The 27,434-nt window shown below is 40.8% G+C and overlaps 2 protein-coding genes across 3 annotated transcripts in view; one reads left to right on the top strand and one right to left on the bottom strand.

Moving 5' to 3' along the window:
• Window positions 1–752, bottom strand: part of CILK1 (ciliogenesis associated kinase 1) — a 46,997-nt gene extending 46,245 nt beyond the window's left edge. For both annotated transcript variants that reach the window (XM_075598184.1, XM_075598185.1), the window contains exon 1: window positions 597–752. The gene's annotated coding sequence lies outside the window, so the exon portion shown is untranslated. The remainder of the gene's footprint in view (window positions 1–596) is intronic.
• FBXO9 (F-box protein 9) lies at window positions 731–27,434 on the top strand. Its single transcript, XM_075598186.1, has 13 exons — window positions 731–1,041; window positions 5,936–6,013; window positions 6,564–6,722; window positions 9,249–9,306; window positions 11,932–12,031; window positions 13,328–13,461; window positions 13,932–14,046; window positions 15,128–15,246; window positions 18,923–19,013; window positions 19,652–19,747; window positions 23,067–23,160; window positions 23,867–24,021; window positions 24,941–27,434. The coding sequence occupies exons 1-13, from the start codon at window positions 1,039–1,041 to the stop codon at window positions 25,047–25,049; spliced, it is 1,311 nt and encodes a 436-aa protein (XP_075454301.1). The 5' UTR covers window positions 731–1,038; the 3' UTR covers window positions 25,050–27,434.

Here is a 27,434-nt window from a genome sequence, read left to right as displayed (position 1 = left end):
TTAGGATGCGGTGTGCGGGGTGCACACAGCTTAGTATTAGGATGCGGTGTGTGGGGTGCACACTGCTTAGTATTAGGGTGCGGGGTGCACACAGCTTAGTATTAGGATGCGGTGTGTGGGGTGCACACTGCTTAGTATTAGGATGCGGTGTGTGGGGTGCACACTGCTTAGTATTAGGATGCGGTGTGTGGGGTGCACACTGCTTAGTATTAGGATGCGGTGTGTGGGGTGCACACTGCTTAGTATTAGGGTGCGGGGTGCACACAGCTTAGTATTAGGATGCGGTGTGTGGGGTGCACACTGCTTAGTATTAGGATGCGGTGTGTGGGGTGCACACTGCTTAGTATTAGGATGCGGTGTGTGGGGTGCACACTGCTTAGTATTAGGATGCGGTGTGTGGGGTGCACACTGCTTAGTATTAGGATGCGGAAGAAGTGCTGCAGGTGTCACTGTGGTGTGCGCACAACATGATAACTCAAGGCAGCAAGTAGCTATCACTACCCTTCGGTTCGCCCTGCAAGGGGACAACTGCTGCCTATAATGGGGTCATTGCACGGATCTGCACATTATGTAATCCCTCAAACTAATGTACTGACCTCCCCCTCTGCTCCTCTCCCGAGTCTCCGTCCGCTCATCCACCAGCTGGTTCTTCTATCCCCCAGGTTATCCTCTCTATGGTTCTGGTGTCTCTCTATCCCCGGCATTCTCCTCTCTGTGGTTCCGGTGCCCCTCCATTCCCCTCCACCCCCCTCCGCTCTGTGGTTCGGTGCCCCTTCATTCCCCTCCGCTGTGTGGTTCCGGTGTCTCTGTCCCCGCCGTTCTCCTCTCTGTGGTTCCGGTGCCCCTTCATTCCCCTCCCCTCTGTTGTTCCGGTGCAGTTCTCCTCGCTTCGGTCTCTCCCTGCTCAGTCCCCCCGGGTCTCCCCGCGCAGTTATGGCCGCCGCCCGCAGGTCCCGCGCTGACTCCCGCTGCGTCCTGCGCTTCTCTGACCGAGAACTGTGCTGAACCCCGAGGAGCCAACTCCGGACCCCGCCCAGCATGGTAATCCCCCGGTGTGTGTGCGAGGGGGGTGTATATGTGTGTATATAGCATGGTAACCCCCCGGTGTGTGTGGGAGGGTGGTGTATATGTGTGTATATAGCATGGTAATCCCCCGGTGTGTGTGCTAGGGGGGTGTATATGTGTGTATATAGCATGGTAATCCCCCGGTGTGTGTGAGAGGGGGGTGTATATGTGTGTATATAGCATGGTAACCCCCCGGTGTGTGTGGGAGGGGGGGTGTATATGTGTGTATATAGCATGGTAACCCACCGGTGTGTGTGCTAGGGGGGTGTATATGTGTGTATATAGCATGGTAACCCACCGGTGTGTGTGGGAGGGGCGTGTATATGTGTGTATATTGCATGGTAATCCCCCGGTGTGTGTGCTAGGGGTGTGTATATAGCATGGTAATCCCCCGGTGTGTGTGCGAGGGGGGTGTATATGTGTGTATATAGCATGGTAACCCACCGGTGTGTGTGGGAGGGGCGTGTATATGTGTGTATATTGCATGGTAATCCCCCGGTGTGTGTGCTAGGGGGGTGTATATGTGTGTATATAGCATGGTAATCCCCCGGTGTGTGTGGGAGGGGGGTGTATATGTGTGTATATAGCATGGTAATCCCCCGGTGTGTGTGCGAGGGGGGTGTATATGTGTGTATATAGCATGGTAAACTCCGGGGGAGGGGGGATGTGTGTGTGTATATATTGTGTGTGTATAGAGGTATCGGTACCGTGTTAGCCGAGCTTTAATAATCAAAAATGAATAGACGATACCGTTCTGTGGCTAACAAAATGCTTTTATTTGTGCGAGCTTTCAAGATACATTGATCCCTTCTTCCAGCGATGGTACATGGAATAAAGCAGCAAGTTTAACTGTAAAAACAGTGCATATACTGTAGGAATATTATCTGTGACTGAAACCTAACCCGCTCCCCCCCGTGCTGTATGCGATTTATGACTTGGTGTATGGTCCCTGAATGTTAGTGATGTAAGAGTCTATGTATGTACTGTATGTATGTAAATATAAATTGGTAAAGAGCCCACAGTGTATACAGTGCTTTACAAAAGGTGTGTGTGGAGTGGGAGTGTATATCGTAGGTGTGGAAATGTAAGAGACTGTAGCATTACTAAAAGTGTGTGTAGATACTATGTGGTCCCTATTGGTATATAGGGATGGGATTACTTTGAGTATTTGTATGTGTAAGAGACAGCTGTGTGTGCGCATACATATAGCACAGGATAAGGAAGAAAATGGCGCCAACCAAAACCCACTATATATATAAAAAGACAATAAATGATGGAAAAAAAACTATACTATACAAAATGGATAATTAAAATAAACATTACATAAATAAAGATTATGATAATAAAAGATAAAAGTCCAGAAAAAATATAAAAAATACAAATCCAAAAAATACTCCAAATGCTATCCAAAAGAGTCACTGCAGCCCGAATGAACCACTTCCTTGAAGATATCTACAAAAACAGAAAAAAAACAGGCGCACTCATAGCGTAAAAAAGTATAACAAATATTTTATGGAGTCAAGAATATAAAAAACACATTCACAAACATAACAGAATAAAGAGCAATTTTGAGTATTACTCAACCAGCCAGACGCAGGAACCAGGTGTTGGGTGACTTCAGTAAAGTATCCGGTGTGCGTGAACTGCAGCAACCTCGGTAATAGCCTCCGAGTACCGGGGAACATGAGGAACGCCACCTTCCTCCAAATCCAGCGTCACAGCAGTAAGTTCTCAACTCCAAGTACCGTGAGAACTCGATGACGTCAAGGGATGCAACCGGAGACAGTCCCCACGAGTTCAACAAGTGACCGGCTGGGATCAGTATATTGCAAATAAAGGGTATAATCCCATGTACAGAATAGTGAGTGATGTAGAATAAAACTGGACAATATCACGTCCATATAACACTCCCTACGCGTTTCGTCTCAAAAGACTTCATCCCCTTGACGTCATCGAGTTCTCGCGGTACTTGTAGTTGAGAACTTACTGCTGTGACGCTGGATTTGGAGGAAGGCGGCGTTCCTCATGTTCCCCGGTACTCGGAGGCTATTACCGAGGTTGCTGCAGTTCACCCACACCGGATACTTTACTGAAGTCACCCGACACCTGGTTCCTGCGTCTGGCTGGTTGAGTAATACTCAAAATTGCTCTTTATTCTGTTATGTTTGTGAGTGTGTTTTTTATATCCTTGACTCCATAAAATATTTGTTATACTTTTTTACGCTCTGAGTGCGCCTGTTATTTTTCTGTTTTTGTATATAGCACAGTATGTATAGACATGACCTTTAGCACTCATGGGAAGAGAGTTTTCTCATGTCAGTAGTGACTCATAAAACTTCGGTCTCGGTTGAGGCCATCATTAGGTGTCCCGAACAGTTGTATAAACTTGTATTCATGCAACAGTCTCTCTTTCGGTGTTCTAAGGCACGTTCTATAGTGCTGGGCACGTGCTGATTTTTAGTTGGCTGACGTTAGTCAGCCTTTCTATAGATGTGCCGCGCGCGCACGGCAGGGAGAGGGGAGCCGACAGACAGCGGCGAAGATGAAGAAACTAGCAGCGCTATACAAGAACATGTTATTATTATTATTATTATTATTATTATTTCGCAGCAAAGTGTTACCATGGAACTACTTCTGTGGTAACAAATAAACTATGAAACTGGTCGGGTAAGTTGAAACCAAATTAAAGTTTTAAAGCAAAACATTTTTGGGTGATGTGCCTAATTAATTCATGTTTTGATGATGTTAACTGACTAGAGTGACATTTTGCTTCACTTTTTTTTTTAATAGTGTATCCTTGTGTTGAAATAGTATGCTTTAGTGCTAAAATATATTGACATGGTTAAATTGATGTTTCCAACTTTTTGGTCTCCAGCAATACTTGTATTAGTTATCATTTTACTGTAAGCTAATATGGGAGGAAAAAAGATGTTCTAGAATGCACTGGCACTTCCGGCTCTAGGTGTAAGAAGAGAGTGGAGTTCATGTATCGTCCCTGTTATAGCCGCTGCTGAGTCAGATGCCCCCAAGGCTTATCCTGTTTACACTGCATATTTATCTGCTTGCATGCTGCGTATATCCTTGGTGGTCTAGCTATAGTCTGACATTCTTGCTGCAGATTCCTAGTGGTGTAACACCTGTTGTGTCTGTCCTGCCCAAGCAAACTAACTCCTACAATTTTTAAAAGAACATTTTATGTTTGTGTTGCACCACCTTTTGATTCTAATCTGTCTCCCATAAGTGAATATTTATTTATTTGAAAACCTAAAGTTCTGCAAAATCATTAATCACAGGCTCAAATTAATAATTCATGTTAATTTCCAGACACTTCTGCTTAACAGAAGTTGAACTGAAAGTGTTTTTAAGAAACTGATATTTGCCAATCCGGGTGTTTTATTTTTTGGGGGGGCTTAAGATAAGTATTAGAATGCCATGGGTCTCGCAAGCTACAATTATCAGGGACACTTACTGTGCTTAATAGAAAGTGGATGAACAATATTTGTATCAGACCTAAAAGAATCGTCTGTAAGAGCACATATTGCGCTGAGACATGCTCATTTTCAGAGGTGCAGAAATGCCTACACCTCAAGCCAGAAAGGCTAAGGCAGAGGGTTTAAATATATAAGGATATATATGAATCCTATTGCAGGGCAGTTTCCAGCGCTTGACATTAGTAAGCTATTCCTGTAAACTCGAGCTATAGAATGAATCCTTAGTGTGCCCTATTTGACATTGACGAAATGCCACATGGTGTTCTGACGTACAATGAACTTCATGGCCAGGAGTGATCAGGATGATAGAGGGGGACTTCCTCTTCTGTTCCTGATGTTTGGAACAGGTTGTGAACGTGTGGTATTGATTGTGTAGCAATGTGGTATTGATTGTGTTGCAATCACATTATCCTTGTACTGGAAGGTCTGGCGCCCTGGTACATCGGATACTACCAGCACCATAAGTGTGACATGTACAATCCTTGTTACCGTATTTGGGAGTACACGTCACCTTTCAATTATTTTATCCTGCTCCTTTGTTTTGATTTATTTTTTTTATGATGTAAAACTGCAGAGATGTTTGAAATGCACACACACAAATGCATAGATATGCCTGGATACAAAAATAACCACGGTTTACATCATAGGAAATAGGCAGAAACTCAAAGAATTGTAAGTAAATAAGAATGGCACTGCATTTTTAAGAATACTTTGCTTTTCAGTGTCTGTCTGTCTAAAACGATTCAGGGATGCTTCAAAACTTTAAAGTTCCCGCAAGAAATAATCAGTCTGCAATTTGGGGGCAAGCACCCTACACGAACTGATAAACAATAGTATGGGGCCAGTGGAGTTCCTGCTCCTGCAGAGGTACCATCCTGCTGACTATTTGTATTTTCGAGGGCAGCACTGATAGCATTTTTCTTTTCTTTTGCTTTCCATGTTATTAAGCATTGCGGTAGCTTGCTGTTTAATATACTTTCACACACCCACAGCAATAATATGACTGCAGGGTGGACAAAAAGACTGAAAACTTAGGAGCCAGACGGATTTTTTAAGAGTCAAAAATTGAAGTGGAAAAAAACAGGGCGGGGGAGGGAGTTTGCCGGCTGTGTGCATCTGTTACGCACACAGAGGTGTGTGTGTGTATATTTTAATGCTGCTTTTAAAACTGACCACCCATGATTTCAGGGAACAGAAACGAGAAGGTAGCAGGTGGCCTGAAAAATGCTGCTGAACTGTCTCTGTATATGAATTCATGAGGTGTTGGTTTTGGGACACCACTTTAGAAGATATCATTTGGCTTAAACTTTCCATCTCGATTACGGCAAGTAAAGAAACTTAAATATTTCCTTTTGTGTGTTCCCTTTTTCTCTCTCCAGGCGGAAGGTGATAAGGATTGTTACCCGGACATCCTAAAGTCTGACGAGAATGGAAGACCTGGAGAAACAAATCTTCAGGTAAAGGATCTTTCATTTGTTGTTCTGTCGATGTGTAAGTCTTAAGTCTCAGTAATGTACTAATTCCTCCTTTCATTTCTGGAGGTGGCGACTTTGTATTGACGATTTAAAGGGGTAATCTCCCACTGTCAGCATTTCACACTGTCATATGCCTTGAATCCGGTAAAGCCGATGTGCTCCAGGGAGCAACCTCTGTTGTGTGCTGTTTGCTTCCATAGGTTCTGACTTTGGCAGCAGCATGGCACAATTCGAGCCAACCATAAGGAGGAATGTTATGCACCATAACTTAGCAGCCGTAACATTACTAGGAGCCCTCTTATCCTCCATGTCATGGTGTGTAGCAAGCAGCTTTCTGCAACAAAGACTGGGCCATTCATGCTCTGAGAGACCCTCCTGTTCTGGAAACATGAGCAGTCGCCACCATTGTCTACTGCCCAAAGTACTACCACAGCAGCATCACATTGGCTTCTGTAGCATGTATTGCTGTGGTAGTACTTTGGGTTGCCAACAAGGTTGAATTGAGACTGCAATGGAATACACTGTCTTTCAGGAAGAGCTGCAGATGTTCCGAGCTCGGTGGATGTCTGAACTCGCTCCCGGAGTGAGTCCTGGAGGTGCAGAGACTAGACCCCGCAAGGCGTCAGCGAGAGGGCCTATGGGAAAGGCCCCAGATACCAGAGGGAAAATAGATTTGGCTAAAGAGGAGAAGGTAAATCACAGGCCACACATTGTCATTGTACATTTGTCAAATATAACCTTTTGTGTAGACAGAGGGCTTCATATATATGTATATGTGTGTATGTTTTCATGCCATGCCTCAAAACATGGTATGTGAACAAAAGTTTTATTGGGCATATATGAGCAGAGATGAGGTATTGTATAAATCTATAGAGGAATAATAACGTCTCCGTAGTAGAGATCCGCATCTTTTCTAAATACTCGGTAACTGTAAAAAGTAGTAACATGCCTTACTGATGTAAAAGAAAGAATAACAAAAAAAGGCCACGCTACAAAAGGGAAGAAACTGGAAAAGGAAACAAGAAAGAAGGCACCTTGATGAAGTGCTCTATTAAACTTTGGGGCACTGCCTCAATCCCATATATACACGTAGCACACACATAAAATAGAAACCAGACACACTCATTTATTCACTCTCAAAAACAGTTACCTCATAAGGTTTGGGCGAGTGATCTTCTCCTTCAGATAAGTATGACACTGAAAGCTATTGGAGTTAAGTGGCTCTTGCTCCACAAATACTCAGAGACCATCTTTACACAATGTCATAGTTGGTTTAGCGAATAATTAGAACAACAATCTTTCACCATGTCAGATATGTAAATATAATCTACATTTCAAATGTGCAGTCATCAGTGTCAAAGGAGTTGCTATGAAGCTGTTTCCCTGCTTATGCTTGCAACCTTATCAGATGGAAGAAACTCTGTATCTGAATTGCTTTTGTGGTTGTTTGTGTGTGTTTTTTTTTTGTCTAAATTTTGTGGCAATCATGCACTTGCCGGTTTCTTCAAAATGTGATTTTCTGCGAGTGTATTTTTTCTGAATATATACTCTAGTATAACTTTAACTGTGTGGAAGCATAGAAAAAAAGCAAAGCACAGCCAGGATAAGGGTCCAAAAAATACTTTTACTTTATTAAGACATGGTTTAAAAAAATAGGAGCAATACAGCCCTCCTACGCGTTTCGTACGGCAAGTACTTTATCAAGGAGTAAAGATGTCATCTTCCCTGAGCACTTTTAAACTCTGAGCACCTGAAGGTATTAATGTTGAATTGAATCGTAGTAATTTTTTGATTTAAGAATAAAAACTGGAAGTCTCTTTATTGCCTTAATAGAGGATTTATAATATACATATAAAAGGTATTATGAAAAATGATGTATCCTCTTACAACAATCATATGTGAAAGAGTATACAGGAAATTGATGCTAGTAGTCTGATATATGATTCTACTAGATCTCTGTAGGTGGGTGAGTCTTTCTTTGCCTTGACTTGGATTAGGTAGTTTCTATAATGCCATTCTATTCACGCAGGTAAAAATGGCATTTGTTATGATTTTCTTTGAATTACTATAAGGAATACATCATGTAGTTTGTTTAATCTGTCTCAGTACTGAGAATATGTGAATCCCTATGTATAATTGATAGGAGATACAAAAATACACAAAAAGTATCACACAAGAGTGTGGTTGCAGAGAGACATATTGACATTTTCCCTTATTGGAAATTTAGTATTGACAACTTTTGTCATAAAATGATAACAGTATAATTTTTTTAGTTTTTTCATTTTGTATGTTTGTTTGTCGTCTCATCCTGTGAAGCCGTTCACCGCCGGTGGTATGGGGTTTCTCCTTGGGGGTTAATGGTTGGCGCATATGCAGGCACTTGTGTGCGCACGCTCTCTCATACCCTGTTATGAGGCGGTGATGTGACGTAAGGGAGGAGACAATTGCATCTTATATTTTTTTACCGCAGACTCGGTGTGGTTGACTGGCTGGACGTCGGAGGGCTCATGCGCGCATGCGTCATTACGTTTTAGGCGCGAAAACACAGCTGGGTCTCAGAGTTTAAAAGTGTTCAGGGAAGATGACATCTTTACTCCTTGATAAAGTACTTGCCGTACGAAACGCGTCGGAGGGTTGTATTGTCCTATTTTTTAACCATGTCTTAATGAAGCAAAAGTGGTTTTTTTGGACCCTGATCCTGGCTGTGCATTGCTTTTTTCTACGCTTCAGCACTGGGTTCAACTGCAGCAGTTGGCATGCCACAGAGGTTTTCCTGGAGTGGGCAGCTTCTACTTATACTGTGCGTAACATATACTGTACCCTGATTGAAGTTCTATTCCTGGAAGACACCGCCAATGAGGTTTTGGTCAAGTGTGGGGCACCGCACTTTTTTCAATCCTTCAGGGGACATCTGTCAATTTGGCATTTCCAAGGTATCAGGACTGTTTATATGCACAATTATTATCATTACCCACATTGGATTTCTGTAGTTATATCCTATACTATTTTTGTTTGATCCAGTTGCTAGAGCACTCGTATAATCTTTTTTATAATTGTGACTAATACTAATGATCTGAAACTCGATTAGTCCATATATATTCTGCATTCTACGTGCTTCTTCCCAGCACCGTACCCCTCACTAGTCTCAGTGCATCTTTGTAGTGTTAACGTTGAGATGCTGAATGCTTGTGAGTCAATCTGCTTTCCTTGTATGCAGGCAAGAGAACTTTTCCTTAGAGCAGCAGAACAAGAAGAAAATGGAGCTTTATATGAAGGTACTGCCGAAATATTTACTGTATGTGATGAATGCCCCTGTCCCTACTTGATGTAATCAAAAAATATATAATAAAAACACAAAGCAGCAATGATTATTAAATAGAAATGTATTTTGTTGTAATAGAAATAAGCAACTACTGTATTCTTCCTATTTTAGATGCAGTACAATATAAATGTATCAGTTGAGTGAGCTTGCAGTCACTTTGGATATGTATACATGGCCTGTGGACCCTATCATGTCAAGACCTCATCACGAGTGCATGTATTTGCAATGGGGGGTGCCATTATAATAGTAAAGCCGGATTCTGCTCTGGTCAGCGTTTTATTTATTTAAATATTCTCTTGCGCCGTCAGGGGAAGTTCTTATATGTAAAATCTAGTGTTTCGTTCAGGAGCTGAGGATATGAAATAGGAAGTGTCTGTTAGGTCAAAATGGATGTCTCCTCCAAGCCCCGAGCAGTCTGAGGTTATTATGGCAACCACGGATGCTAGACATTGAGAAAACACATGATGCTCATGGGGCAGGATACTAGCATTATATTGCCACTCGAATAAGCTTCTGAAGGGCATTGCTCTTTAACTTGCACTCAGTAAGAAGGCGCGCGCGTAACGGGTGGATAAGAGTGCACATAATTGTTTTTATGTGGAAGGAGGTGATTGTTTAACATAAACGTCAGCACATTTCTCAGGTTGTTCTAATAAAAGTTTAAGCTTTTACTTTTTCCAAGGTGTGTGTGTGTGTGTGTGTGTGTGTGTGTGTGGCCGGCCGCCATCAAATTTATTTATAGCCTAAGTGCAGCATCCCAGGGCTGACTTTCTTTGCAGCATAACCTCCAGCACCCCGTCAGTTTTTGAAGCTGTTTGTTTTTAGGTTGCTCCACCAGTTTTGCACACTATTATGAGGATGGTGGTGTTCATGATTGATTGCAATCAGGTATTTTTTACAATGCTAAGGTGTATAGGGCTAACTTTATCACTGTGTTTATTGGTGTGATCTAGGATACACCAACACACTCAATGTCCCTTTTTATGGGCGGTGATTAGTCACGCCCCTTTCACCTGTATCATGTAAAGTAGTTCACTTTAGTCCCAGATATAAGGAGCATTGTATGCACACCACTTTATCTTGACAAAGGTCAGTGTATTTAATCGAAACGTTGATCTGTGTGGATTAAAATTATTCTTTTTTGTATGAAGACCTCTGGAGTGCTAGTTCCTTCTTGTTTTTTACGAGGATGTGTCCCACATTTGTAATAGAAAGTAGAATAACAATGATTAGCAAATTGTACAGGACATGTCTCTAGGATTAGTTGAATGCGGAAGTAGTTGAAGATATTGCATTTTTTTTTCAGTATGCAACAAGGGCAAAGTCCTTTTGGTCTCTTATAGATATCAATAAACAAGGTGCATTCTCCAGGCAAATAATCCTAACATATACAGTCAATTATGTATATGTATTAGAAAAGCGTGAATGAATCACACGTGAAGAAATATGAGTGTTGAAAGTGATTAAACGTGATGTATACTGTTTAACCCTAATTACGACAACGCTGCTAGGATAATTACCGTTCCATAGTCAGATTACAGATTTAAAAAAAAATTACAAAGGAAAAATCCAGCGCAACGTCCAAAAATAGAGCGAAAAGGAGAAAATAAAAAGTATAATATACTGTAGTATATTTATTTTGTTTTTAAAATACTCACATGGAGTGCCTAGAATATAGGAATTTGAATAACCGTAGATATCCTGGTTCAGAGGTCCACATTTGGGGGATACATGTTCAATCAAGAAATGTAACAAATATCAAAAGGCTTAATATTGTTTTGCTGTAAAGACGGAGCAACTGACAGATGCAGGGAAGTCTCTCATGCATGCGCTCAGCAGTGCTATCGGCGCCTGATGTCACTTCCTGCTCATCACATCTAGCTCCGCCTCCAGTCCTCCGTCGGCCTTATGCATTTCACAGTGGATCCTGCTTTCTCGGGGACAAGCCCCAGAGGAAGCAGAATCCCTCAGCGACGGGGAGAAGTGAAGCGATGAAGACGACAGCAGCAGCCTGGGAGTTCGCGATAGCAGAGTGGAGAGCCGTCTGCTTGGGTGCACGGGGCAGCGGAAGAAGGCGGCAGGAGGGGTAAGTCTCCTGACTTGCGGGGGGTGGAGGGGTTGTGACTTGTGGCTGCAGGAGGAGACCGGTGGAGCTCCCGCCCCCCGGAGCAGCTGATCTCCCGAGTTTTATTCCTTTAACAATTTTTCAGTCAATTGTATTTTTTTGTACCTTCATCACACGGGCCATTCCAAATGCAGTTGTGGACCACGGATTAGTCACACCTGTTCTGAACACTCAATGTGACTCTTTTTCAATCGATTTCCCCGTACAATTTGTTTTTAATATACTACACTATACTTAACTTTTTTTTCCCCTCCCTATTGTTGTAAGTTGCGCTGAATTTTTCCTTTTTTTTTTTTTTGTTAGCAGGGAATTATGTACATATTTTGGTAAGATCTGTTTATTAAACTTTAGAACCCCAAAGTTAAACTATCTGAACTTTATTAACATGCGGCTGTAGTGTAATTTATAAAGTAAAACTAATTCTGCTGCTTTGCTTCTTTTGTGTTTTTATAGCCATCAAGTTTTATCGTCGAGCAATGCAACTCGTGCCAGACATTGAGTTTAAAATTAACTACACCTGGTCTCCTGATGGTGATGGAGTTGGAAAAAGCTTGTATGTACCAAATCCTTTCTATTTTGGTGGTCAATGGATGTCCAATAATTCTTCACATTGTGTTCATTTTCCAGGAAGTCTACATATTGACCTGCTTAATAAACAATACATGATATCCTTTCACTTAGATCCTTGTACAACAGTTCAAACTCAGTCCCAAATAATTATCATTGGTCCAAACTGGTTCCTTATGTTTTGTATTTTTCCTCATTCGCTCCACCTCTTTTGTTCCAAAATCCCTGGCCCAATATTAACAATGCAGTCAGACTCGGGGATTCAGTGTTGCATACCAAGAGGACCATTAACCCTTTCCATGAAAAGAGATGTTCATCTCTGGGGGACAATCCGTTCAAATAATGGGCAACAAATGTGTTCTGGTATTGGGGAGAGCTGCTTCTTTAACTTTTTAGAGGCCTCCTAGTACTGTACTTTGTAGCTGACTTTTCCTCAATTATTCCCCAACTACGTATAGTAAGAAGCACGGTAACAGTTAAGTGAATGGAATTTTTCACATTTTATTTCTAAAAATATTTGACCTAGAAAAAAAATACATTGTGCATTACATCTCGTTTTCAAGTATGTCCTGCTAACAAAATACATATACAACATTACAAGTTACAGATACAAACATCTTCATGTTTAAAGTAGGAAACAGCCAAAGTCTTGAAAGACCTTAGACCGAAGGTGGTTTTAAGAGTGGGATATTGGGTAAGAGAAGAAAGTGCGATCAGATTCTTTATTGAACCTTAACTATAGCACGTTTCCGGTGCCGGATCTAAGTAGATCAGTGCTGTGTACAGTAGGGGTGAGAAGCCTGCTCAGATAATGTAGATAACTTATCCAGATAGTATTTGGAGGTAAAACATGAGACGTTGCGCCTGGACTCAGAGATAGATAAACTAGTCCAATTAACATATCACAATGCTGTGTGTTGAAGTTGCATAATAACATTTAATGGCATATTGAGTTGTATAGAAGGTCAAGTTTGCTGATGTGAATTTGGAGTGCTGTAGTATACCCGATATCCTGCTAGTTAACAATTGACATTGGCATCTGTGTAATACACTTTCTGATCAATGGGCCTAGGCAGGATTTTTTATAGTATAATATGTATTTAGACAGCGGAGAGAAAAGGAGATGACCTGACTCGCCGAGTATCACATGGTTTTGGCACCGGCTTGAACAGCACCCCCCTCCACCCCCATCCCCTCACTTTCACTCTCAAACATTAGACAGTAGCTTTATTCCTTCTCCCAGATAAGTTGGTAAGATAATTCTTTTATCTTCTCCTTGCAGCATGGAAGATGCCAATGATGACAGCAAGATGGCTGACCTGTTATATTACTTCCAGCAGCAGCTGACATTTCAAGGGCGCTCAAACTATAAACTATGCCAGCCAGAGTATGACGTCAACCAGACTCATATCTCGGGTATGAGATTTTCCATGCTACTGGAATGGAAATTCCTCTTCCAAATAGAATGCTGATTAAGACCATTTCAGATACTTGTCAAAGCAAAGACCCCAAGTACATGATCATACTTAATGACCCTCTTTGCAACTAGAAAGGTTTGAAATGCCTTGCAGAGCAAATGTATTCTGGGGGGAAAACATATCCACTTTATTTTAAAATAGGAATTGGAACCATGTGTTTATACAGAAGCAATATTCCACAAAGGTAAATCATATTTAGTGTTGGAAAAGTGACACAACAAACGCGATGCATGCATACTTGCAGAGTATAGAAGGTTTCTACTGAGTTTTACATTCTAACAATTGTATAGAATACTCCCTGATTAGTGGCATGACCATGTTGGGTTTTCTGTAGCAGAGGCCGGTATATTCTTCTAGTAATGTACTGGCATGGAATGCTTTTATATGAATGTCTGTTTCTCTTCCTAGTGCTCCCAATGGAGGTGCTGATGTACATTTTTCGCTGGGTGGTTTCCAGTGACCTGGATCTCCGAGCGTTAGAGCAACTATCCGTGGTCTGCAAGGGCTTTTACATCTGTGCAAGGTATACAGCTGCCTCTGCTAAGAGACAGGGTGTTTTAAAATTATTGGAGTACACATGTATATGAATCCTTAAGAGATTATCATTGAGTGTCACAGCAAACCTCTACACTCTCCTTCCCCTGACACGTTTACTACCACAGTGTCACTTTCTTCGCTCTGAGGACGTGATGTTGCGAAATGTGTCGGGAGTAGGAGTGTTAAGGGTATGCGCTGCTACTCCGCCATGGTAGGATGGCATTGGAGATGATATGAAGATAACGTTGATGTAGTCTCCTTGGCACCACTACTCTTTGATTTTTGTAACGTTGATTAGATGCTGAGGTGAGGGTGCTTATTGGTAAGGCACGCAGGAGAGAGACGGTGGATTTGTTTGTTTCAACTTCTCGATTTAACCGTCTTCCTTGGAAAAATTCAGCTACCATTAAAGTACATTTTTTACTCGCATGCTTGTAAAAAATAAGTTAATTTCCTGGGTGCCTGTATAAGTCTAATGTTGTTGACTAATTGTTGTTTTCCCTCTTTATCAATTGCTACTGATAACAACATAATTACTTTACACAGAACAAAAAAAGCAAATTCTGGATTGCCATTTTCCTGTATATACAACAGGTTACAGTCTTCTCTCAAATGAGATTGGGTAAAAATTGTAAGAGCACAGAGCATTATTTACCCATTACTCTTTACATTGCCCTTATGATGTAGCAGTTATAATATAGGCACATGCTTGTTTTCTAGGGGTTATCGGTCGTAAGTGCGGCCCCCTCCACTTCTGTTTACGGCATCCGGTGGTACCCTAATGGTTAGACATGTCACTGCCGTTATTACACTTTAGTCCATTAGCCTTTGAGTGCCGTGTGTACTGTAGCTAATATGTCATGGGGTCTGGCACTCACTATACAGTCTCCTCACCAAGGGACTTGATAAAGACTTAATCAACCTTTCAAAGAATCTTTTTAAAAATACTTACACTTTATTTTTTATGGTGCCAATTATTTACCTTTGATCTATTAATAATGCCTCTAGTATTTTACAGACTGGTTATTTAGTGGCAAAATATGAGATGTGTGTTCTCCCTCGTGCAGGGATCCTGAGATCTGGCGCCTGGCATGCTTAAAGATATGGGGCAGGAACTGTGTCAAGCTGGTCCCGTACATCACCTGGAGGCAAATGTTTCTAGAGAGGCCGCGTGTCCGATTTGATGGTACGTGCTACATATTGGCATTACCACTTGTCAACTCTGAGGCATCAGGATAGTTTAAAAGAACCATACACATTTCTGGCAACAAAAATGTAATTTTCTAATCTTTATTAACTTTGCTGCATTGTTTTCACATATGTTACATTTTTGCAAAGTGCTCTTTTGCATGTTTTTATTTGAAATTTTTTACGACTAATATTAATAACCACCCAAAAAATTAAAATGAATCGATTTTTAGTCTTGATCTCACCTTTTTTTTGTTTTTGTTTGGAGGAAAGATTTCCAGATTGTGGGGTAACGCACCAGATCCAGCGTTAACAGCTCTTGACGTGAACACCGGATCTGGTGCATTAACCGGCAAACAGACCTTGGTAAACCTACCGCTATGGATTTCAAAGCTATAATCTTGGTTATCAGATTGGCTATATTTAAAGCGGACAGGCTTCAAAATGTGTACGGTACATTTTCTCCAACAATGATGACGATAAATGTAGAGCCATTAAGCTATTTTTGTAACAAAAATGAAAAACTTTTCAAATTTGATTCTGTACAGGAGGGCCCGGGTATACGGCGGGTACCGTTCCAGAGGCCCGCCGTATAGTGAAAATCGCCGGAAAGCAGATTCGGCGATTTTCAGTTCTGCGCATGTGCAAACCGGCATTTTCGCCGGTCTGCGCATGTGCGACCTATGCTCTGCGTGCGCAAACTGCGCCGGGCTCACCTGCCCGTTCTGCGCATGCGCGACTTTGGATTGAACATGGCGGCCCCCTTCTCGGTGCCGCCGTATCAGCGGATCGCCGAGAAGCGGGGCCCTGCTGTATTTATTTTTTGTGTTTATCAATAATGTTTCCGTCTTCCCGCCTTCCCATGCTAACAGTGCTGCGTTGCAATTCAGTCTCTTCTACATAATGTGTAATCTTGGCTTCTATAGATTTCCTACTTACATCAGGTAAGTAGTATTAAAGCCTTTTTCCAAACTGTTGTGGTTTGTTGTTTCTTCTTGTGGTTGGATAATAGATGTTTCCTCAGGGTGAGAAAATAGCAAACATGGTGCAGATCAGATTGTCATAAATTTATAAATGTAAGTGCAAGCCATACTCACATTTTTACAAGAATAAAAAGCACAAAGTAAAAGAGGAAGATATGGAGACGGTGCTGTCTTTCTATTCCCCTTTGGATTCGAGTGGTCGGGCGTCCCTTTGCCGGTATGCATCGCTAGCTGCCTTCGCTTCTCAGCAGCTGATGTCCCTCACAGGCTACCTTTGCGGATTCCTCGGCGTCCGACGTCACTCTCGCGGGATTTCGATCGCATCACTTCCGGGTGTAGCTCTGTTCGGCTCGTCTGTGTTATTTGTCATGGCACTTGGCTATCTGACTCCTGCCTTCTCTCTGCTTCTCTACGCGGTTTGCAGTTGACTGCTTCATCAGGAGCTAAGTGCCAAGACAAATAACACAGACGAGCCGAACAGAGCTACACCCGGAAGTGACGCGATCGAAATCCCGCGAGAGTGACGTTGGACGCCGAGGAACCCGCAAAGGTAGCCTGTGAGGGACATCAGCTGCTGAGAAGCGAAGGCAGCTAGCGATGCATATCGGCAAAGGGACGCCACGACCACTCGAATCCAAAGGGGAATATAAAGACAGCACCGTGTCCATATCTTCCTCTTTTACTTTGTGCTTTTTATTCTTGTAAAAATGTGAGTATGGCTTGCACTTATATTTATAAAGGTATGACAATCTGATCTGCACCATGTTAGCTATTTTCCCACCCTGAGGAAACATCTATTATCCAACCACAACAGTTTGGAGAAAGGCTATTATACTACTTACCTGATGTAAGTAGGAAATCTATACGAGCCAAGATTAAATATTAATATCAACCTGTCACATCAGAGTGCACTATGTATTTTGTTTTTTCTTTTGGGTTTGATCGTACTCCCTCTGGAATTTTGGAGAGTTATATGTGGCGGGGGACTGTGGAAACAAGTCCCCACCGGAGGTCTGAGCCTTTTTACCCAATCTTATGTCACTTAATATCACCTATTGATCACTCTATTTTACACACATATATCATACTAGATTATTATTTTTCACTATTTGTAAATAAGTGGTGTGTATAGCGCCTTCCAATATCACGGTTTTGGTCTTCTACATAATGAACAAAAAGTTCATCGTTGCTCCCAAAAACTGTGATTACAAATTAAATAGTTTAACAAAAAAGAATAATCCATGAAATGTGAACAGGTGCCAATGGTTAAATTGCAGCTCAAAACCCAGAAAGAAGAACTGTTCTCATTCTTCAACATATATGCAAGAGGCAAAAAAAAGCGGGGGGAGCTTACATATTGGTGATCAGGTGAAATAAAGAAACGCTGAAATGTGACAGAAAATCAGCAAAAGCCCGTCTACACTGCATGGAAGAAAGCACTCGCATAACCACAAAAAACTAGCAGCTCATTAATCTGGAGTAAGTGGCAGAGGCAGCGGTCTGTCCCTGTTTGGTCTTGTAGTCAGCAGAATAGGGATAGTAAGTAAAACACATCACAATGCACCCTCACACTGTAGCCATATAAAAATCGCATTGGTTTGAGCTTTAGAGTATCGGGGATCTCACCGCCACTGAGCTAGTGCGTCCCTCGTAACTGGCCTCGATCAGCGCTGACTCATCCAGTCCCAGAAGCTCCGGTAACGAGGAGGCTTGAAGCAGTCTCCAAGGCAGCAGTAGATTTTCTACTACGCGTTTCACTCAAAAGCTTATTCTGCCGACTACAAGATCAAACAAGGAGAGACCGCTGCAAACGAAAGCCTCTGCCACTTACTCTAGATTAGAGCTGCTAGTTTTGTGTGGTTATGCGCGTTCTTTCTTCCATCACTTTGTGTGGACGGGCTTTTTGCTGATTTTCTGTCACACAATTCTGTTTCTTTATTTCACCTGATCACTGATATTTGCGCTCCCCACTTCTTTGCCTCTTTTACATAACCGCTTATAAAACATCTAGTTTATTGTCTGTGTTGGTTATTTCAAAGTCGCACACACTAGTGTTCTCACACTACAGCGCAAATAAAGTTCTCACTGGACAACAATAAGCGAATAGTAGAAGCGTGGTTCCTTTCCACGTGGCAGAGGGGTTAGCTGTAGGATTTGTGCTACACTAAACAAGCCTGATCTGCAATATGTATGAATCGTTTTCATTATACAGTAGGTTTACAGTTACAAACTTTAAAGCAAAGTTAAAATGTCACTACATTTTTGTCTTTGCATGGACTTGCATAGCATGCTATAAATGCTTTATGCAGTAATGATTTAATATAATAACTTTGCCACAAATATGTCTGCGTTTAGGAGAAGACTGGTGTATTGTGATTCTCGGTGCAATAATACTATTTGTTTAGCCTACTATGTTAAAACATTCAGAGTATTTTCTCTTTTTTTATTCTACAATCAAAATGGACTAAGGACCATTTTTATTTCAGCAGCATAGTCACTTAGGGACAGTTTCACTGTGGTCACCACTATTTTATATATTTTTATATTATAGATTGTTTATTAGCGCTTTATATCTTGTTTGTATATGTTAAAACATTGTTACTTTTACATAAAACATGGAAGTTATTTGTAATTCTTTTTTTTTATTATTTGTTTCACACACAAGGAGTTAATATATTTTATTCTTTTCAGGTGTGTATATCAGCAAGACCACGTACATACGCATGGGAGAACAGTCTCTGGATGGATTTTACCGGGCCTGGCACCAAGTGGAATATTATAGGTATAAGCTGTGATAAACTAACGCATGGCTTGGGGAACTTTAATTTTTTTTTATAAAAAATGATTATATACTGTATATTATTTTTTGTGTGGTTGTGTGTGACCTTTAAGTTCTACTTGGGTAAGAAATCCATCGTATACTGTACTTAGATATATATCTATATACAGTATCTATATATCATTCACGATGGGTTTCTTACCCAAGTAACAAAGGTTGTACTCCATGGATGTGTTTTTTGAATTTTTTTTATATATATATATATATATAGATAGATATCTATATATATCTATATATCTATATCGTTGTGGGAAGTTTGGGTGGGGGCATTTCAACCAGGTGACCCCTGTTTGCCCTAAGCCCCAGTTTGGTCGTGGGCCCACCCATATACTACTGTCAACGACTGTGCAATCATAAAGCCAATTTTTTTTGTACCTTCCCGACAGCCAAAACAAATTGAAGTAGCTTTTCTTCCTACTGTATTCTTGTTGTTACTGTATTTTCGGGACCCAGGGTGTCTCAGGTTTTAGAGATATTGAAAGAACCTAATTTGGCTTTTTCCTTCTGGGGGGTTAGCTTTTTGTTCTGGACCATTCTTGTACAGTAAAATATCATTTTAATCTCTCATTATTTTTATTAAGGTATTTGAGATTCTTTCCAGATGGTCAAGTTATAATGCTGACCACACCCGAGGAGCCGCAAACTGTTGTACCTCGTTTACGGACGAAAAATGCAAGGTACTGGTTTTTTTTGGAGGGGGGGGGGAGTGTCAACATTTTAAAAATACTTAGGCTGCGTCCATACTCCGCATGGCTTGCGTACAAAAGGCCGTACCTCTATGAGGCAGGTCATAGAGCGCGCGATGGCGTGGCCGAATTTGAAGCAGACAAAAGATTTTGTTTTGGTCGCACGACTGCTGGGTCACGTGATCGGTTCATCCAATGAAGGCGGACCGGCTTCGTGATGTCACGCCTCTGCCACACCTCCCCGTTGTGCCTACCACTCCCATCCCTAAGGCAACGGATCGCTCAAGCAACAGGTGCGCGCGATGCCATGCTCTCCATCTCGTGCGCGCCTGCCTACTCTATCCACGACCTTAGTCTAAGATTCAAATTTTTGTAAATATAAATAAAGCGCTTTGTATATGGCAGTGTTTACAAACACTGGCCAGGTTCGTCATACAGGTTTAAAGGTCCCGGTCATGCAGGCCAATAGGAAGCTGTGATGGATAGCGACTTCTTATTGACCCCGGTGACTTGGGATCGTTAAACTGCCATATTGTTCACCCGGGACTCTACAAAACTGAGGCACCTTCGGAAGTATGTATCATGGAAATGAACCCGGCTAATCACCTCCAGAGACCCCTTCCCACCTTTAAAGCAGACTTTGCCGCTTCTGTTTGAAATCTGACCTGCAAGCCTGACTTCAATAGTGGGGAAGCTACTTGGAGGTTTAATACGGGATAATATTCAGGAATACCTAATGGAAAATAAAATTATTAGTAATAGCATGGATTTATGAAGGATAGATCATGCCAAACTAAACTTTTGTTTTTTTGAGGAGGTAAGTAGGAATTTAGACCAGGGTAATGCAGTTGATGTGGTCTACTTAGATTTTGCAAAGGCTTTTGATACGGTTCCACACGAGGCTGGTGTACAAAATAAAGCAAATTGGACATGGTAAAAATATTTGCACCTGGATTGAAAACTGGTTGAAAGATAGACAACAGAGGTTGTAATAAATGGAACTTTTTCAGATTGGACTAAAGTTGTGAGTGGAGTACCTCAGGGATCGGTACAGGGACCCCTGCTTTTTAACTTGTTTATTAATTACCTTGAGGTTGGCATTGAGAGCAAAGTCTCCATCTTTACTGACGATACTAAATTGTATAAGGTTGTAAAATCAGAGCAGGATATAATTTCTCTCCAGAAGGACTTGGAGAGACTGGAAACTTGGGCAGGTAAATGGCTGATGAGGTTTAATACAGATAAATGTAAGGTTATGCATTTGGGAAACAAGAATAAACAGGCGACTTACAAATTAAATGGGGATAAATTAGGGGAATCCTTGATGGAGAATGCTTTAGGAGTGCTTGTAGACAGCAGTCTTGGCAATAGTGCCCAAAGTCATGCAGTAGCTGCAAAGGCAAACAAGATCTTATCTTGCATCAAACGGGCAATGGATGGAAGGGAAGTATACAAAATGATGCCCCTTTGCAAAGCATTAGTTAGACCACACCTTGAATATGGAGTACAATTTGGGCACCACTCCTTAGAGAAGACATTACGGAACTAGAGAGAGTGCAGAGAAGAGCCACCAAATTAATAAAGGGATGGAAATCTGACTTCTGAGGAGAGGCTAGCTAAATTAGATTTATTTACATTAGAAAAGGGGCATCTAAGAGGGTATATAACTATATACAAATATATTCGGGGACAGTAAAAGGAGCTTTCAAAATAACTATTCATCCCAAGGGCAGTAGAAAGGACATGGTGTCATCCCTTAAGGTTGGAGGAAAGGAGATTTCACCAGCAACAAAGGAAAGGGCTCTTGACAGTAAGGGCAGTTAAAATGTGAAATTCATTATCTATGTACACTGTGATGGCAGATACAATAGATTTGTTCAAAAAAGGTTGGACATCTTTTTTTAGAAAGAAAAGGAGTAATCTGATTGCAAATTCTTGGAGTCAGGAAGGAATTCATTTTTCCCCTTAAGAGGTATCATTGGATGATATTTCACTGGGGTTTTTGGTTTGTCTTCCTCTGGATAAAAATACTGTAAGTATAGATATAGGATAAAGTATCTGTAGTCTAAATTTAGCATAGGTTGAACTTGATGGACTTCTGTCTTTTTTTTTTTTCAACCTCATCTGCTATTGTTCCTACAGTGCTCCAGCTAAGATAATAGCCAGCTCACAGGTTTTTCAACTCTCACCCCTTTTGCATTTTATAGTCCTGCTTAATAAGCAGGTCCCACCAAGTCCAACAAAACTTAACTCTTGGAGTCAAAGCCAGGGCATGACCAAACTACACCTTTTTGTTATCTGACTGGGTTTAGAATTGTGTCTGCTCCCACTGCAATAGCTGCTGACTGTGAGCAAACTCTGTGGAGTAATAGTATTGATAGAGGACCTCTCCCAGTAGAACCTCTTTTTCCTGCCATCCAAACAACACGCCACATTTTTGTTGTGTGAGTATTAACTTCTGGCATAATACTAAGCATAACTCTGTGCCCAGGACATACTTGAAAACGAAAGGTAACTTTCAATGTATTACTTCCCAGTAAAATATTTTTTATAAATAAGCCATTTACCCTTCAGTATGTAATTACCACTGCTTGCTAACTAAATTTCTAAGTTCCATAAAAAAAAAAAAAAAACTGTATAAATATTGTGCTGCTGAACTTTAAGATATTAAACCTCATGTTTATTGCTTAACTCCCTTGTTATATATAAGTACAATGTGGTTATGCAATTTTCACATGTGCCCCCGTGCAATGCTCCTGCTTTCTATGAATCTTGAAGCCATGTTCGACATGGCAGAATAGTTTCAGCATTTAATGCTGACTTTTGCATGGCTAGCACATATTACATTCCAGTCGCATTGTTTAACACAGTTTTTTTTTAAAAACTTTTTTTTGTTAAACTCTATAATTTATATTGTGACATTCTGCCGAACCCCAACCCTCTCTAATAGCGCGTCTGTCATCAGATACATTGTAAGGAATTCCAACCCTCTCTATTAAGCACGTCTGAGATCAAATGCATTCTGCGGCACCCCAACCCTCTCTAATAGCGCGTCTGAGATCAGATGCATTGTACATTCTTCTGTATTTGGTACAATTTTCAAATGACCTGAAAATTACAGGGAACTCTTTAAGGATGCTTGGGAATCCCAAGGGTCCTGGTAATCCTGTTCAAAAACACTGGTTTAAGAGCTCACAGTTAACATGTTAAATCCTTTCAGTGCGGCAACTCAATCACGCATTTTCAGATATGTTGTTGAAACACAAGCATCTCTACTTAATTGCTTCCCATCCTTGGTTCACCCATGCAGAACTGATCCAATGCTGCTTGGCCATTACCGCATGTCTCAAGATACAGACAACCAAACCAAAGTTTTTGCAGTAATAACTAACAAGAAGGAAGAGGTAAGTTTTTGCCTGTGCTTGTGTGGTATTTTTCCTATTATGACTATCACTGTATGCTACGTAGGAATTAGTACTAGGTAGTGGAAATGTAAACACTTGTAATTTTCACATTTTCCTCTTAAGTTTGAGCATATAATTGGTAAAATGGTTTGAGCCATACAAAACTTTTATAACCTTGTTTAAAAAGACCCCATTTAAAATAGTACATTTAATGAAGTTGGTAACATTCAAAGCTGATACTGTGACTTACTATTGGGGCATTTTGACTGAAAGTATATATTTTTGTATTCATGTACAGTTTTCATGTAGAGCTCTATGTTGTATATACAATGTGATGGTTGCCTTCCAGAGAAAACATTCTCTGCCTGTTGTCAGTAGTATTCTGTTTTGGCCTAAGAGGTCACAACACACATTCTATATGATGAGCCTTATAACTTTGGACAGCAGTCGGACACTATTGGTAACATAATACATTGCCTGTCCATCCAGCAGCAAAGGGTTTAAGTAAATGAAGCAATTCTACTTTTGCAATAGCATTGTGTTGGTGTTTGGCAGGGTACTATAATAGAAAAGGTTTGAAGGGAAAGGGTACAATTCTAGGCATTCCATGCACTATTAAAGGAGAAGAGAATAGCTGCACGGTTGTTATGTGCTGAATATCCCAGAATTAAATTACACCATTTACCACCTCCTATCCATCCTACAGAAACCAAGTGAGTACCAAAAGTATCGATATATCCGTCGTGCCCCTGTGCCGGAAACAGACCGCAGCTTCCACGTGGCGCTTCAGCTATGCTCAAGCGGTCGTCACAAATTCAACAAAATGGTTTGGATCCATCATTCTTGCCATATTACGTACAGGTAAGTTTGAAAGTGAAGCTATATCTAGATGTTAACCATGTAAAATGCTCCGTACTGTGTAATTGGCAAGGATTTGTGGAGCACTATGGTTTTTACGTGGGTATTCATCAGGCATTGGAGACGGGATACATTTAATCTGGTTCTTACGTGGAAATTTAGTAGCGGTGTTGGTCTCCATAGTTTGTGATTCTTGGTTTGATCATGCATTCATTGGTGTATAATGTACTGCAGCAAACCTGTCATGGTCTGTCTCTCATGCAATTTTAAGTGGCAACCTCCATTACTGCCCCGTACCTATTTTTATTTATTTATTTATTTTAATCCCATTTTTTGGCTATCCTGTTTCTTCTGATTAGAATCAGAGGTGGATTATATCCAAAACATCAGATGCTTTTGCAAATGAAGTTCATTCATCCATACGGCAGTACTGCGGTATGGATGAATGAGCTTCATTTGCAAAAGCATCTGATTGTTTTGGATATAGGATACCTCTGATTCTAATCAGAAGAATAGGGATAGCCAAAAAAATGGGATAACCAATGAATGGAGCATTCCAGACACTGTCTTGGCATCACATAAGACCAGCTGCCGATATAACCGAGAAGCATCAGACTGCACATTACGGTATCTGTAAATAGCTCTTTTTCCCTACAGGTATATACGTTGGGTACAGTAAATATTGAGTTCCAGCATACACATTGTGAAGGATTGTTTGTTGGCCTTGCCCATTAGATGGTTAATTTAGCGGTTCATATAAAATAAAACTCCAATTTAAAATAACCAGAATAATTCCACAGGTTATAAAATACTAATGGGTAAGGATGGAAGTACTGTAATTGTTTGTGGATAGGCTAACTTTTGTATAGGTCTGCAATCCTGCTTTAAACTGTAAATAATCTCATTGTGCACTCTGTTTCAGATCCACTGGAGAGACGGCTGTCACCGCATTTGACATTGACAAGATGTACACACCAATGTTCTTTGCCCGTGTGAAGAGCTTCACTGCTGTTTCAGAAAGGCCTCTCTAGAGTCTTTCCTCCCCTAATTCTTGCATGAGTAATCATTACAAAAAAAACAAGCATTGGCGCTTACAGTATACATTTTTTTTTTCCTGCAAATGGTGGGGGGGTTTTCCCTAAATCGAATCACTAGTGCGCATATGTGGAAGGGGGAGGGAGATTTGTTTTTTCTAGAGTTTAGATGATAAATAGTTTCTAAATTTAGCATAGGTTGAACTTAATGGGCATACTGTATGTCTTTTTTTTTCACTTCCTCTACTATGTAACGTGTACATTTTGCAATAATTTTTGGGTAATCCTGGCAAAGGCTTTGCCAAGTTTCTCTTGGAGCAGTGCGATCAGTTTGGAAACATTAAGTTTATAACCACACCTCATACCTACAAGTCTTGCTCTGAGAGAAGGGTTCGTTGGCACACCAGGTCTTCAGATTGTTAAATGTTTTTCTGCTGCAGTTACGTACATCTCATTGCTCTACAACAGGGGTGTCAAACTCAGGCTTCAGCTACTTGTGTTGAAGCAGGGATATTCATAAAACCTGTGCTGTTGAGGGCCCATGAGGACCGAGTTTGACTCCCGTACTCCAGAACATGTTGCAGAGCAGCAGAAAAGCTGATGGGAAAGAGAATACATTTTAGAGCAATCAAATCATTATTCTCCCCCTCCCCCCATAAGTCTGCAAAATAATATTTGTCAGCAGCTGATAGATGCATGTGCATAGTCCCCAGAATACAAACACATTGCTAATATAATTAAATAAATGAAACCATCTATATAATATATATTTTATATACATATTGAGCTATTTAGAGATTTTATTTGTGGTGAATGAATAAAGCATGTTGATGATCAGTAATTCTCGCTGGAGACAGCGGCCTTCTGCACGGTATTTCCTACCCTTCAAAACTTTTTCCTTGTTTCAGTTGTTGTCTAATCATTGTCGGCAACACAAATAGATGCCGTTCTTAAGCCTAGCCAGGAACTAGAGAATAATTTTGCTACACAATTATGTTTTAGAAGTTGGGTTTCCTCCTAAGTTCCTTGACTTTATTGCCCCCCCTTCTCTTTTTATCTTAAAGTGATGAAGCTTAAAGGTAAAATAAATGTGCTGAATGCATTGTTCTATTTGAACCCTTCTTACATTCAAGGGGTGACTGTCTGCTATCTATACAAACACATTTCTCTCCGCCCCCACTGCTAATGTTTCATTTTATTGCTTTTCATTTATGTTGTAAATTTGGCCTGGGAGAATATGATGCTTCTCGAATCACCATATTTTGTGCAGGATAAATTATCCCCGGGCGATGTCCTGTGCATATCTAGGGTACACTTTTTGATGAAGAATATGGGCAACATGATTGAATTGTATTTTAGTGACCGTTGTGTGTTTGGGGTTACAAGGCCATATTAACAAGCGGTGCTAAGAGCTTAGACACCTTACAGCTTGTTCAATTGAATGGGCTTAGAGGTGCTTTACAGTGTAACACTGCTTAGTAAAAATGGTCTACATTGCCATCATAGGATTTTATCTGTTTTAAGGTGACGGTGGAACTAATTTATCACCTATATACTGGTTGGGGCCTTAATCTAATTTCTGTGGAAGATTGAAAGTCCTTTCTTCTCTTAAGAATTTAAAGGGGCTGTCCCACATTGTTGACAAAATAATCGTGCTTAAAGTCCCTTTGGGAAAGTTGATACTTTTTTTAATGCAGCATCCAACTAAAACCATGCGTGTCTTGTGAACCAGGGGATGACTGGGGGTAAAGATAGCATGGTTCAGCTTCAGAGGGACACTGGTTTTAATTCTGTAAATTTTTATATACATAATCAGTCAAAATGATTGGGAATGTTGGAGGGTTAGTGCCTCCACTTTTTTAGATGGATTAATAAAGAATTATTTTTAACATCAATTGTTTGGGACCCACTCTTTGGCTGCTGCGCCAGAACCACCTTGTTCTTCATAGGTCCTCAATGTAATCTTATCTTGTAATGATGGCCTCATAAGTACTTTTCAATGCAAATATAGATTTCAAGTGCCACGAGTCTTGTCTTATGAAAGAGATTAACTATTGTACAAACACCGTCCAAAGCATGTTTAAAAAATAATTAGAAAAATTCTTCCGGGTCTGTTTTTGTATTTTTTTTCTTTTCGGGCATCAATCACACATACTTTTAACAATGTTAAACATGCCACACATCAGAAGTCCAGTTTGACCCCAACAGGGACTGCCCCATTTTAAATGCCTTTTTTAAGCCCAAAGCAACTGAAGTGTACAACCCACAGCTGTATTATGCAACAAGCAGTCTTTAAATAAGGTGTCAGGATCAGGTATGTCCTAAATTTGTTGAAATTGTGCTTTGACCTGTCAGATCTAAAATAAATGTCTTTTAAAATTG

Source organism: Ascaphus truei, chromosome 4 (assembly GCF_040206685.1).
Source record: "Ascaphus truei isolate aAscTru1 chromosome 4, aAscTru1.hap1, whole genome shotgun sequence".
In the NCBI taxonomy this organism is placed as follows: domain Eukaryota; kingdom Metazoa; phylum Chordata; class Amphibia; order Anura; family Ascaphidae; genus Ascaphus; species Ascaphus truei.
Note: the sequence above shows the minus strand (reverse complement) of the source record. Positions and strands in the feature narration are given on the sequence as shown.